The sequence below is a fragment of the Natator depressus genome, chromosome 14, assembly GCF_965152275.1.
Source record: "Natator depressus isolate rNatDep1 chromosome 14, rNatDep2.hap1, whole genome shotgun sequence".
Lineage (NCBI taxonomy): Eukaryota > Metazoa > Chordata > Testudines > Cheloniidae > Natator > Natator depressus.
The window spans coordinates 39,122,237-39,137,493 of record NC_134247.1 but is presented as its reverse complement, the minus strand read 5'-3'; the positions used below and the strand labels follow the sequence as shown (position 1 = coordinate 39,137,493).

Here is a 15,257-nt window from a genome sequence, read left to right as displayed (position 1 = left end):
TTCAGTGTATTGTTTTCCAGAGACATCTCTGCATTGCACCTGGTGATCAGTAGCCTTTATTTCAGAGATCCCCAACTGGGGGCATGCCCCCCTAGTGGGGCATGGAGGAAAGTCTGGGTGCAGGGAGCATGGCGTGGCCTAGGCCAGCCCCTATGGGGGGCAGGGAGAGAGCACCACCCAGCCCCACTCTGCTCCCAGCTCTGCTCCGGTCCCGCCCTTAGCCACGTCTCCGGCTCCTGGCCCCGTCCCTAACCTTGGGACGGCCCCACCCCCAGCCTCAGCCCCTGGCTGCAGCCCTACTCCTGGGCGTGGACAGGGGCAAGGGAGGGGCGTGACCATCAAAAGTTTGGGGACTGCTGCTTTATTTGGAGGAATGCTGATGTTAGACGTGGGATGTAGTTCATATGAACAGTAATAGTTCCAACCTGTGTTGTCTTATGCCAAGAGCACTCTGTAGTTGACTATCCTCATGTTACTTTATAATTTCTCCTTTCAGTTACAGGTTAACTCTGTCTGAGAACAGATACGGGCTCAGCTTTGATCTTTAGACCTGGAAGTAATAAAAATATTACCATAAATGCCAGATGAGCAACAAGATGATTTTTTTTCATGGGTTTGCTAAGGGAGGTTTCGTTTTGGGAGTGAGGTGAAAATTTTGAAGGGATTTGAAGGGAAATTCCAGGGATACCTGGAAAAGAGCCTGGTGGATAATCAGCTGAACATGAGCTCCCTGGAAAATAAGCCTGCTGCCGCCATGGCAACTTACCTTTCGGTAGGACTGGGTGTGCGTCTTTAAGGACTGAGTGACTGTACTGTTCCTGTTACTTCTGCGCGTTTATTTTCTGAGTGGGTCGAAGCATCGAGAGAGACACTTCTGTTCAGTGGAAATCAAACCAAACCTTTCAATTAAATCCACGAGGAGAAGCAGATCGAAATAATTAATTATGCAGGCTCATAAATGGAAAGACTTGCTTGCAATGGGAGAGAAGAGATGAAGGCTTAAGAGAAGCTGTAAGAACTGATGAGATCATGAAAACACTGGGAAACTTCTGCCGGGGATCCATCAGATAGGTGAGCTTTGGTTACTTCTTAATTGTTGTTGTTATTTATTTGTATTGTGGTAGCATCGGGGAATCCCAGTCATGGTTAGGACCCATAGTGCTAGGTGCAGTACCAACACCGGACAAAAAGATTCCTTATTCTGTGGGGTTCAGCACCCCCGTTCTCCCTCTGGGGTGTCTGGACCCTGATTGTCACAATACCATCTATTTTTCTTTCTCTTTTTCAATCCCCCCTTTTTCTCTCCTACACCCCAAAAGAAAACCTCAGTAGAAGTAGTTTGCATAAAGACAGATGTTCAAGCAGAGTTTAAGTTCTCAGGGGAATAAGCAAAGCTGTCGGTTTATTTATCATTATTGTGGACTAAGGTTTTCAGGGAGCTGAGGTATGGAAATTTCAGTTCTAGGGTTTTTTTTTTCCCCTGGTTGGATTGTGTTGGTAATTGTCTGCCTAGCGTTAGGATAGCTATTTTAAAAATATATTTTATATCTTGCCATTAAACACAAATAAACTTAAATACACACATCCCAGGGATTGTCCCTCATACATGTCTCTTGCTGTGAAGGCGAATCCGTTAGAAATGGCTGCCCCTCGCCAGGCTATTGGAGAGACATGACCACTGGATTCTAATGGTTGCACATTAGAAATTGATGCTTTCTCCTCTTTCCCAGTTCTATTGGGGAGTCTGGGGCCCCTTTCCCTTTAGAGGAACTGGTACCTCCCAAGGCTGGGCAGTTTCTACAGTAGACAATTTAGGTGGGAAGTGTGACGGAGTTACAGGCCCGATGCTCTGGAACTGCTCTGTATGAAGCCAGCCAGGACTCTGGGTAGCGTGACTCCCCTCAGGGCACGCTGTCCAGGGCAAGGAGCCTCTTGGGCTATGGCCTTCCTGGGTCTGACCTCCGAGCATTCAGCATCCCTGTTCACACTGTACACTTCCCCTTGGCGGGTTCACCTGGACGGGCCCCTGGGGAAGCCAGAGGGCCCTGCACACCAACCCCACAGTCAGCAGTGACTCTCAGCCAGCCAGTAAAACAGAAGGTTTATTAGTCGACAGGAACACAGCATAGAACAGATCTTGCTAGCACAGAAATCAGTGACTTTCAGCAAAGTCCATCTTGGGGGGGGGGGGGGGGACGACTACTGAGCTGTTGGGGACCCCCCCAACCTTCGAGTCCCAAACAGCAGACCACCCAGCTTCCAGCCACGTGACCTCCCATACGCCTGTTGCTCCTTCTCCTGGTCTTGCTTCCTGGGCAAAGTATCACCTGGTCGCATCCCCTTCCTGGTTCTCAGGTTATGAAGGGCACCATCCATCACTAATGTGCAGGCAGCTGGAGCAGCCTCACCTGCCCCTGCGGGCTTCAGCAAAAGTCACACATCCGTATTCTCACCACCTAGGCATTGGTGTAATAAACAGGGAAACTGAGGTACACACAGTGTTCATGCACAACAGTAAGACTCTCATACAATATAACAAAGGGGAAACCCCACTTTGTCACAGGGAGTTTTGCTGTAACTGTTTACATTTTCTTTTGGCTGGGGTAGGTGCCTGCACCTCAGAAAGGTCTGGCACTAGCATGGGTTTCTGTGGAGATTTTGGTTTTGGCTGTAAAGTGGCTTGGGGTCTGGTGGGCGTACCAGAGTCTGGATCAGTTATGCCACTTGTTCATTACTGCTTCTAGCTCAGTTGACTTAAAGATATCAAAATTACTTGCTGGAATTTCAGGTTGCAAAGACTTTTGGTCTGTCCTGAGATTGCCTCCTTACGGGCCTTCACAGCAACTTCTATAGTTCCCTAGGCTTCTTGTAAAAAGCGGCATAATTGCGGATGGGTCTGTGACAAGTCTGGCTGACTTATTCTCTGGCGAACCGTTTGTAACTGATTTTCTTGCTCTCGTGACAGCTACTAATTGCTGTTCTTTCCATTTCTTGTTTCAATCTTTCAATATTTAATCCCTCATCAGACTTTTCACCAAGACTGCCTGTGACTTTCTCTTTCCTTGCCTCACTGCTGACTGTTTTTTTCAGATTCCCCTTCCCCCCACCCCCCGGCCCCGAATTTTCTGTGTCTCTGTTTTGATTCTTCCTCTGTTTGTTCAATTTCTTCTACTCTTCCTGTCTGATTTTAGCTCTGTCTGTAAATGGGAGTGAGATTCTACCTTTGCTTATTGTGGGTCTCACCAGACCATAACTACTGGAATATCTGGAATTCTATTCACAACATATACAGGTGGCAACTCCATCTTTATACAGGCATCCTCCTTATTTTTTGGGGTGTTGGCCCATTCTCACCTTCAATATTTATGACCTGACAGTACGTATCCTCCAGAATGTTACAGGTTTGTTCGAATGCCTGCATTCTGTGAGCTAGGTCCACGATTCTCACTTCCTGCCCAACTGAATACTCTGGCCCCATTGCTTTATCTCTCCACATGATAATTTCGTAACCAGCCTTTTGTAACTGTTTAATGTAAGTCAGGTCTCTTGTAAGACTATCCCTCTGACAAAGGAGTAGGAATTTACTTCCCTTGTTTGACTAAGCTGCTCTTTTACTGGTCTCTTGCTCTTTGGATAAGGCTTGCCTCGCCCCCTCCAGTTGCTCTACTTTTCTCTTAAATCTTCTTCCCCGGATATTACATGCCACATATATACAATCCATGGCTCGTAAGGTAAGGTGAGCTATTACCAGCAGGAGAGCAGGGGAAACCTTTTGTAGTGATAATCAAGATGGGCCATTTCCAGCAGTTGACCAGAACGTGTGAGGAAGTGTGTGTGTGTGGGGGGGGGGGAGGGGGAATAGTTTTACTTTGTCAGTTTTACTGTTTCCCCATGTTATCTTCACTAACTCCTGGTTCTACCGTACGGAGTCCTGTTAAGGTTCCTTGCTAAGCAACTGTGGGGAGATGCAGTTGATGACAGTGCTATAAAATCATCAGGACATTTGAACCAGGATCTCCATATCCAAGTGTCCCATGAGCTGTTTACGCGCTGCCCAAGATTTATTTAGTTATAACATAATCCTTATTATGCGCACCCCATTTATTTTTTTTCTTTCATTTATTTTTTTTCTCAAGTTACAATGAAAATGAAATTATCGTCTCTCCATCATGGCTCCACAGCAAGCATCTCTCTGCCTGGTTTCATCATTTTCTTCATTAATTTACCGATTCACAACTTGGAGTCAGGTAGACAATACCACTCATGCATTGTCCTCCCCGTTGTTACTTACGTTATTTATTTGCTTGTTCCATTGCTTAGCTGTTAAGGCCCATATAGGGACAAAATGATATGATTACATTACAAGTATCAGAAAAAGAACATCACTTTAGCCTACTTAATTCTACCACTTGATCAGAGCCGAGAAGACTTCATGTGCCAGATGCCATCCCATTTCCCTTTATGGTTTTCTGATGATCACCGAAATCACCAGTCTTTTCCTGAGGGATGCCTGGAACATTCCCTAATTTTTTTTATTTTTTTTTTATTTTTTATTTTTTTTTAATTCATCAGCTGCAGCAAAGTTATTATCAAAATTAAAGCCAAAGCGCACAATTCAAAAAACCAAGAAACAAATAGTTTATGCTGCTGCTCCATGCCCATACAACATCATCGCACAACCTTAAGACACTAACAGGGTTTAAAAAAAACAAAAAAAAACAACTTGATAAGTTCATGGAGGGTAGGTCCATCAATGGCTATTAGCCAGGATGGGCAAGGATGGTCTCCGTACCCTCTGTTGCCAGAGGCCGGGAATGGGCGACAGGGGATGGATCACTGGATGATCACCTGTTCTGTTGATTCTCTCTGGGGCATCTGGCATTGGCCACTGTCAGAAGACAGGACACTGGGCTAGATGAACCATTGGTCAGACCCAGTACGGCCATTCTTATGTGAAGTCTGCTCCCTTGCCCCTGCACCCGGGATGCCAGTATATGAAATTGTGTGGTAGCTCTGTAATGGTACTTGGGGAAGAATTTGGGGTTGAGTTATTCTGAACACACCAAGTAGCAATGCTTGTCAAAGAAGACTAAGGTGCACCGATTGAAAAGTTCCTCTTGTTTTCTCTCTGGTATAAGAAAATGTGAAACTTTGCTAGAGAAGGATTAGATGCTGTGATGTGTCTGTAGCCACCTGCAGAGGGCAGAGAAAATTATATATGTTCAGATTGGATGGGTAATCATTCTCGGGCATTGCTTTTGTCTATAAATTAATGGCAAATCTTCAGTTTTTCACCCCTTGGATGACTTAAAAATATGTACATTTCTGCTAGAAAGAATGACTATCTTCTTTTTAACCTGTGCTGCATATTTTCCCTGCAAGTACAGCAACTTCAAAGACAGAATCAAAATCACTCCAGCACAGAACAATTGGAATTACAGCGATGAGAGTACCTAGGTCCCCCGACGGAACAATGAAATTCCATCAGAAGGAAATATTTGCTAAACCAGTCTCTCAGAGCCTCTCTTTGCCCATTTGGAAAATGAGGATAGTAATACTTACCTAGCTGACCATTCATTCATGCTCCTCTGGAGTACAGATACCATAGCCTAGGGGCGAAATATAAGTAGATGGACACCTGCCTCCTCCACATCAACTGGTGCTGTCTCATGAGTGCAGCTACCAACTAAGTGGAGGAATGTCCGCAGTGTGTTCACCACGAGGGCCAGCTGAGTTTGCTGAGTCGGCTCGGTGCTGTCAAGTGCCTGCAAACCACACTTGGCTCACATTGCAGAGTCAAAACCAAACTCGTAGCATTTTACCGTTTTGGTTTCAATGCTTTGGGTGGATCCTCCCTTCTATTTTTTTCTCTGTCTCTGCAGAAAAGGCATTTTACAACTGGGTTAGATTTTTAAGGACAGGTCATCGTGGGGGAGATGAAACTAGCCTCTTGAGAAAATGAGCACAAATTAGCAGCAGGTCTTAAAGAGCCATGGCCATTTCCAAGTTGACTATGTACAGTAGAAGCTCAGAGATGCGAACACCTGGGGAACAGAGGTTGTTTGTAACTCTGAAATGTTCGTAACTCTGAACAAAACATTATGGTTCTTTCAAAAGTTTACAGCTGAACATTGACTTAACACAGCTTTGAAACTTGACTATGCAGAAGAAAAATGCTGCTTTTAACCATCTTAATTTAAATGAAACAAGCACAGAAGCAGTTTCCGTACCTTGTCAGATCTTTTTGTAAATTTTCCCTTTACTTTTATAGTAGTTTACATTTAACACAGCACTGTACTATATTTGCTGCCTTTTTTTTCCGTCTCTGCTGCCTGATTGCATACTTCTGGTTTCAAATGAGGTGTGTGTGGTTGACCGATCAGTTCCTAACTCTGGTGTTTCTAACTCTGAGGTTCTACTGTATGTAGATTTCAGAAAGGACTGAAAATTCAGCTTGAATCAGGAACCAGGTGGCTTCATAATAAAGAGGCCAGCTCTGATCAAATGTAACCATTTATATTTTTTAATCAATCACCTTAAGAACATAAGAACGGCCATAATGGGTCAAACCAAAGGTCCATCTAGCCCAGTATCCTGTATTCCAACAGCGGCCAATGCCAAATGCCCCAGAGAGAATGAACAGAACAGGCAGTCAACAAGTGATCCATCCCGTTGCCCATTCTCAGCTTCTGACAAACAGAGGCTACGGACACCATCCCTGCTCATCCTGGCTAATAGCCATTGATGGACCTGTCCTCCATGAACTTATCTAGTTCCGTTCTGAACTCTGTTGTAGTCTTGGCCTTCACAACAGCCTCTGGCAAAGAGTTCCAGAGGTTGACTGTGCGTTGTGTGAAGAAATCCTTCCTTTTGTTTGTTTTAAACCTGCTGTCTATTAACTTAATTGGATGACCCCTCGATCTTGTGTTATGAGAGAGTAAATAACACTTCCTTATTTACTTTCTCCACACTAGTCATGATTTTATAGATTCAATCATATCCCCCCTTAATTGTCCCTTTTCCAAGCTGAAAAGTCTTATTAATCTCTCCTCATATGGAAGCTGTTCCAGGCCCATGATCATTTTTTGTTGCCTTTTTCTGTACCTTTTCCAATTTCAATATATCTTTTTTTGAGATGGGGCGACCACATCTGCACACAGTATTCAAGATGTGGGGCGTACCATGGATTTATATAGAGGCAATATGATATGCTCAATTTGTTAAAGTTCATTTTCCTTGTGTCATGATACGTTTCACAGCCGAGTTCACAGTCATCGGACCGGATCAACCTGTCACTGCTATTGTGGGTGAGGACATTGTGTTACCCTGTCACTTGTCACCCCCAATGAGTGCTGAGGACATGGAGGTGAGATGGTTCCGGTCCCATTACTCTTTACTTGTGCATCGCTATCGTAATGGAAAGGATCAGATTGAATATCAGATGCCAGAATATACAGGAAGGACAGAGTTTCTGAAAGACGGCATCAGAAATGGAAGTGTTGCCTTGAGGTTACATAATATCAGACTCACAGATGAGGGACGATACACGTGCTATTTTGAGTCAACTTCCTTTTATAAAGATGCCCATTTGGAACTAAAGCTGGCAGGTCAGTAACTTGTGCTTGTATTTCCAATAGCAATAGAATTTTATTTGTTCTTTTTTCTCATTTGCAGCTCAGCACCCAATAAGCTGGAAGCTTTTGGCATGTGTGATTCTAAATTTAAGGTGTTTTTTCTACTCTTTTTGGCTCACCTAAGAGAGGAAGAGGTACGTTCTCCTGGGTGGCTCAGAGAGTAAAAGGTTGAGAACCCCTGGCATAGGTTGCTTTCATGAGGCAGGAAGAAAATGACTCTGAACTAAACTATAGGAACCAGTTTACCCATGAGAAGCAGCAGAGATGATCCAAGGTCCCTGTTGGCCACTGAGAGATCTATTGAAATCTGCAGGACACCTTCCTGAATACGTCATTAAAAGATATTCAGCCGCAGATACCAACACATTTTCCATCACCGGTCTCACGCTCGGCTGCTACAGATCTCGGGAAATTGTGAAATCGTGATGTGACTGTAGATGTCTCCTCAGCAATTTACCCTCTAAAATCAATTTGAAAATGGGCACTGATGGATAAGATTGTGAATATCCTCAGACTCTCGTTATGAAGAGAGGTCTAACTTGTTTGTGGAAGAGGGACTGGCATCAGAGGCAACGTGTGGGGGGTGGGGCATGCTGGGTCACATCCCTGCGCGCGCGCGCACACACACCCATTTGCTGCTTGGCTTGTAGTGAGCATGCTCAGTAACACTGCTGAAGCCTGCTGCCCTCACTCTGCCCTCCCACTATTGGCAGGCATGGGTCGTCTCTGCCTGGCACCCTACTCTTTCAAAAGAGTGGCCATCAATAAGTGGTCTAATGGCTCCCATTAGTTTGGCACCATCCAAGAGCAAGTGTCTGTACACTGCTCTCTCAGCACATCCTGAGCATCTGTCAGCAACAATGGATGACACGAAGGGTCTGTCTGCATTGCAGCCAGGGGCGTGAGTAGTAGCTCATGTAGATATACCCACGCTAACCGTCCTGTACCTAGCGCACTAAAACTAGAAGTGAGAATGCCAGGGCCCGGGCTTCAGAGCAGCTTTCCCCACCCTGGGAACATACCCCCTAGAGCAGCTGGCAGTGAAGCCCATGTTGTGGCATCCTGGCTTTTACTTTTAGTGAGCCAGCTAGAGCACAATTAGTGCTGATCCATCTGCCTGAGCTGCCATGCACACCCAGAACTTCAGTGTAGAGATGGCTGCAGCTGTTTTCTCCTGTTCTAACACTGTCCCCCTAAGCCAGACAGGTGCCTTTTTATGACTAACTTGACTTATGCACTTTATGCCATGGGGCACATAGGGCCTTCACTGCTGCGTTGCATCTTTGTTGGTTTCTTGCTCCAATCTTAGCTTCTTCCCAAGTCATTTTGATGGCTTTTGATTCTGCTTCTGTTGTGCATTGCCATGCATTTGTTGTGCTGAAGGTTTAAATACTTACTCCTTATGCTGAATATTGAATATTTTATAATATTAAACAGACAAGTTGGACCAGGTAATATCTCTCACTGGACCAACTTCTGTTGGGGAGAAAGCCAAGCTTCCTAGTTTACAAAGAGTTCTTCTTCAGGTCTGGGAAACTAACTCAGTGCGTTCCATCTTGTATTTACCTGTGACACTCGGGATTAGTTTCCCAGACTTGAAGATGACCTCTGTGTAAGCTCAAAAACTTGTCTCTCACCACAATGGAAGTTGGTGCAATAAAAGCTATTACTTCGCCCGCCTTGTCTCTCTAATATCCTGCGACCAACATGGCTACAACACCATGGCACAGTATAAAATTAAAACAATTTTATTCCACTCTCCTCCAGCTCTAGGCACTGGTCCTCTCATCTCTGTTGAGGGTTATCAGGATGGAGGGATCCGAGTGGTGTGCCGATCGGCCGGGTGGTACCCAGAGCCTGAGGTTTTCTGGAGAGATCTCACTGGACGACATTTACCGTTGCTGTCTGAAACAAAACTCCAAGGGGATAATGGCCTGTTTGAAACAGAAACTTCTGTAATCATAACAGAAACCTCAAACCAGAACATCTCCTGTTCCATTAGGAGCACAATCCTCAAACAAGAAAAGGAATCAACAATTTATATAGCAGGTGAGTTACTGTCCAAGCCGCAATGTGACCATCAACACGCACGCACCTGCAATTGGCTAACAACGTTAAAATATGTCTCTACCAATGACAACTACCTTAGTAACAGCCACTAAGCATTAACATGGATGCAAATGAATAGTGATTGAATGGTACATAAATAATAAAACAGAGGATGCTGTGAAGGCCAAGACTATAACACAGTTCAAAAAAGAAACAGATAAGTTCATGGAGGACAGGTCCATCAATGCAGGGATGGTGTCCCTAGACTCTGTTTCCCAGAAGCTGGGAATGGGTGACAAGGGTTGGATCATTTGATGATCACCTGTTCTGTTCATTCCTTCTGGGGCACCTGGCATTGGCCAGTGTCAGAAGACGGGACACTGGGCTAGATGGACCTTTGGACTGACCAGTGTGGCTGTTCTTATTGTGCCTAATTCCTTCCCAAGCTATTGTTTCCCCACAGCTGAACAGTAGCAGATTTCATGGCCTCACAGGTTTGCTGCGCATTCCGGGAGAGATCACCAAGGCAGAGTCTGGGTATATTCTTAGTGCAACATGTTTTATTTCTGCTACATACATCAGTCCTTGAAGTGAGATGGTCACAAACAGTATGCAGGTGAAACCCTCTGTCAGAAGTTTCAGCTGCCTTGTTCCCCGGGAACAGCTCTGCTCCAATAATTCACTCTCCTTAACCGTGCGTTCGGGTGACTCCAGCTATAGCAGATAGCTCAGCTCCCTTCTGTGCTTCATACCAAACAAAGTTCTAATCAGGTTTGATCAATGCAAACAACCTACACAGAATGTGTGGTGTGGATTCACTAAGAGTGGGTATGTGTCTGGAAGGTGGGGGCCACTGACACACAGTGATTATGGCAGGTAGAGCGGCATTTCTAGTCTGTACAAGGAGTGGTAGGTGAGGCAGACTGGCTTTTTGCTTCCTGGCAAAATGGAGGCGTCGCAGAGCGAACGCTCACCGCCACAGCGCCTCCTGCTGGTTACCTCGGGAGTTCACTGGATTCCAGCTCTCGGAGCACCCTCTGCTGGCCGGTGTCTCTCCTGCCACAGGCCCCAGGTCCCTCCCAGACCCCAGTGCCCCTTACCTTGGGGTGCTGCCCCACAGCAGTCCCCACACTCTGGGTCTCCCCTCCCAGGGGAACCCCTTCCCCCTATTCCCACCTTGCCTCAGTGGCTACTTCCAGTCATCATCTAGCCCCTTTCTCTGGGGCAAACTGCAGTCTGTAATGGCCACTCATCATTGGCAAGGGGGTTGGACCAGCTGCCACGGCCTATCCCGAGCTGCTCCTCTGCAATCCCAGTACCTCCTTGGGCCTTTACCAAGGCCTCAGCCTGGGGAGTTGCCAAGCTGAAGCTCCCCAGCTCCTCTTGCCTTGCCTTGCCTTGCCTTGCCTTGCCTTGCCTTGCCTTGCCTTGCCTTGCTCCGCTCCAGGTGCCCTGTACTCCCAGGCAGCCAGGTCCTTCCCACTCCAAGACTGCAGTGAGACTCCTCCAGCTCCTGGCCCCCCAGCCCTCTTATCAGGGCCAGCTGGTCCCTGACTGAGCTGGCCACACCTGTGGTCAGCTACTCCCTCAGCTGCTCTCACTCCTTATCCCAGCCGCAGCCCTCTCCAGGGCTTCTTTTAATGCCTGTTCTGCTGGGGTGGGGCAGCCGCTCCACTACAGGAGGATGTGGAGTGGTGTGGTTTTCCATCTCCACGTACAGAATAAAACCAGTTTAACTGGTCAGAATAAATGTTCATTGCCAATTCAAACCTTCTAAGGGAATTGAATCATTTTGTGAACTGTCCTGATTTCTAGGAATGTATTTGTTATTGTTAACTATTTGCTGGATAGTTTGGGTGAAACTGACTGGCAGCCCTCAATCCACAAGCATGGCCCCATGATGATGTTACTGTCTATTTGCCAGACCTGTTTTCCAGCACCTAAAGTTACATTTTAAAAAACACTAACATTTATGGTTCTGAATTAAACCTTCAAAATGCGATTTCAGTGGAATCAATGCATTGATGCCTGCCTATGTCTGAAGAGAGCCTGAACCAATAGCTCCGAGAGGTGTGAACTGCCCCTGTTTATTTCAGGGTGACTGCCCTGCTGAAGTCTAATAAGCATATTTTGATGAGCCGATTTCTCTAGAACAGGGATCCTTTCCAGTGTACCTTCAAACGGACAAATAAAACTAAGGAACTCTCTCCACTGGAATCTGTTTCAAGTAATGTTAAGGTTGTAAAGTTCTTTGTCTGCCCTTGAAAAGCACTATATTAGAGCAAGGTTATTTATTATTATCCCTCGGTATTACATCATGGGGATTTTTTTAAACAAAGATCCTTCACATCATAGAAAATCTTTACGCAGAGAAGGGGGAAAGCTTTAATTTATCCCATGAGTGTCCAGTAAATCATGACCATGAACCAACTCCGCAGGTTTGGTCATCAGGAGTTTTGTTAAACCCTCCACAGAATTCCTGTCATTTAGGTGCTCAAATGCCCTAATTCTCCTTTCACTTTCCTTGGAATTCTCCCAGCACCTAAGAGTGCTGTCATCCAGAGGTCGACAACAATCATGATATAGTGAACTGCTAATGTATTCTTGAGCTGCTCATTCATACCCTTAGGCATTCCTCCAAGTGTTCCAATAATCACTGGGATTGATTTTGTTCTAGTTTTCCATATTCATTCATGGCAAATTATGAAGAACTCTGTGTTCTCTTATTTCTTTTTTTTTATAGTTCTGTTGGCTGGTGTGTCTTCTTTGTCGTCTTTTCTACAACAACTATCTCAAACCTGTTTGCCTGCACGGTTTGGTCTGTGACAATTGCCAGATTCCATTAAATCTTAGCCTCTTCATTTTCTAGAACGTTTTCAATTTGGTGATCAGAACACTGCCTCGTTCCTTTGAATATATATTTGCCACAGAGGCTCCAATGCAGATGCTTGGCAACCTCATTGTGTCTATTCATATATTCTTTCCCAGCCAGGATCCTGCAGGCCCTCAACACGTGCTCCACCACCTCTTTATTTTCAGAACACATTCTGCATCTTGGGGAGCAGTTCTGTTTAGTCAATTATGTTTCAAATGTAATTAGGCCTTAAGAACTACTCTTGGGCACCCATAATGTGGCTGTCTCTCTTTTGAGGATAACCATCTATAAGCCATTAATTTGTTAATTTTCTATCACTAGTGGGTCTGATCTCTCTCCAGGCATTGCTTTCTGTGTACATATTTTGGGTCTTTACTGGTGATTTGCTTTCTCCTTTCTCTTATGCTTTCTTGGACTGGGATACGTGTTCAGTCATCACCTGCTGTTGTGACCAGGTGGGCTTTTACTCTAGCTGACTCCTTATATATTTTGATGTTGTATTCTTCATTGTCCGTTACTGCACCCATACAGAGACTTTTCCTCCATCACATCATTGGATGTAAATCCTCTCCATATCTTGATTAACATTCATTAATCTATGTATTACTAGGAGTTTTTTTTCTTGTTTCCCAATTTTTTCTTCTCTGATTGATTCCAGATTATCACTCCAGCCGTGTGCCATACTTACGGTATCACCCATACATTGATGGCTCAGACCAACTTCTTCATTGTCTTTGGAATAGTTTTTATTTGTGTATAATATTTTTTCCTCATGTCTTCTGTGATTTCCTTATGTTGTACCTCTGACAGTTCCCTGATCCTGAGATACTTGTAGGGGCCAGGGTGAGCAAGATCCTGGGTAGTGCCTTTGTTGACTTGTACGCCATCAGACTGAACCAGTTTCCCCCTCTTTACAGATGCCGATGCACATTTAGCTGATCCAAACTATAGCTTTATGTCTTCACTAAACTGTTCTATGCATCTCATCAGTCTCTGTATCTCCCTTTGTGACTGTCCGTACGCTTTCAGATGATCCCTGTATAGCAGAGAGTTGACTGGTGGTGGCTCTTTCCTGATATGACAACTGCAATTTGTCTCCTGGGGCGTCCTTGTGAGTTGCAGCACTGCTACCACAAACAGCTGTGATGTTACGGAATCCTCTTGAAAGATTTGGACCTCATCGATGAGATTCCCTTCCAGGCAGAGTCGAGGGTCCCAGTTAACCGTTCATTGTTGCAGAAAGAATATGATTGTGGGAGGAACCTTGCACATTTTCAGTATCTCAGGGATCCACTAATGTTGCATTCTCTCATATGCTTTTTGGTAGACTGCTGTAGCCCATAAGGGCTTGTCTGCCTTCATTATATTCCGCCCTAACAAAAGGAACCTACAGGCCTGGATCCTGGAAGTCAGTAGCTTAAGCAAGTTAGCATAAATACAGACAAATATAGTAGACCTGAGATCTTTGGCATAGCTAAATGGCCAGTTACTGTTAGATTCTGGGGAACTAGGAATAGCTCCCTCAATAGCAGGAGTTGAAATCTAACAGGAAACAGCAACCTCAGGAACAAGGAATTGATCACTGCAAACTCACCTGAGTAAGAAGTGATGGATATGATAATGAGATAACTGGAAATATGTATGAATATGCTGACCTACAGGATAAGTGCACCCCAATATTATGAGGGTGAGGAAGTCACATTTGGGCATGGAAGGCTGAGCATTAGAATGAATAATCATGATGGTGCTCCAGCCCTATAATAGGGCAAACCACCATGTGGAGGGGGTTAGCTTTCCATCATTGGATCCTTCAGCTCTATGGTTCTCTACCATCAATCTTGGGCATTGAGGAACCTGGATCATCGGACTCACTTGGCATACTAAAGGCGGGGCTGGTCCTTTGTCTCTTACCACCAGGTCCTCAGGGAAGGGTTTGGGTAGGCAAATCTAAGAGCTCATGCAAAGAATGATACCGCAGTTATCCCCAATGCCGTGTTATTCATAATTTTTTATGTGGCTTGGAGCTTTTCTGGCTTTCTTATTGATTTTAATAAAAATCTCTAAGGCTTTGCTTTGCCCACAGTGTGTGAGTCCTCGCCCTACACCTCGAGGATCCCTACAAGATATTGAATTTGTTAGTTTGAGTTCACTGTAGCCAGATTCTAGGACAAGAACCCTCTTGCCCTTAGTCTATTAATCAGATCAACTGGCAACCAATACAAGTATAATTAACAATTAAAAAGATCAAGCAACACTAACCATACCTCTCTAGCTTTTTCTTCTTTCTGTTTTGCATCCTTTGTGACCCATCTGTTCAGCGTCAGGTGGTTTTGCATCCCTTTCATGTTCGCTGTGCAGTCTTCTTGCTCGGGATGCAGCATTCCACTGCAAATTAGCACAACACAAATCTTCTTTGCCAGAAGTGCCATTATAGAAGTTTCCACACAGTTGGTAAACACGTGATCGGCCTGTAACTCCTGAGGATCTCTGTTTCTTTCTTTCTTTCACCATCCACCTTGGGCATCTGTTCTTCAAACATTTGTTAATTTTTTCCAGTAGGCAGTCAGAGAGAGTGGTTAGTCATTTCACCCACAATCCATGCACCCTATTTAATCTTCATGCTTTCTAATTTTTCATTCCTCTCGGTGTTTCATCTATTTCTTTCTTTGATATTTCTGTGTATTCCTCAATCATGGTTT

General features: G+C 44.9%; 1 protein-coding gene across 5 annotated transcripts in view; it reads left to right on the top strand.

Annotated features, from left to right (window-relative positions):
• LOC141998483 (butyrophilin subfamily 1 member A1-like) overlaps window positions 1-15,257 on the top strand; it is a 34,482-nt gene that overhangs the window by 10,715 nt on the left and 8,510 nt on the right. For 3 of the 5 annotated variants that reach the window (XM_074971337.1, XM_074971338.1, XM_074971340.1), the window contains 4 exons: window positions 497-1,071; window positions 4,137-4,247; window positions 7,260-7,607; window positions 9,402-9,683. In XM_074971337.1, the coding sequence (XP_074827438.1) occupies window positions 4,142-4,247; window positions 7,260-7,607; window positions 9,402-9,683 (736 nt within the window). In that variant the 5' untranslated portion in view covers window positions 497-1,071; window positions 4,137-4,141. The remainder of the gene's footprint in view (window positions 1-496; window positions 1,072-4,136; window positions 4,248-7,259; window positions 7,608-9,401; window positions 9,684-15,257) is intronic. The other 2 variants (XM_074971339.1, XM_074971342.1) reach the window with 2 other exon arrangements.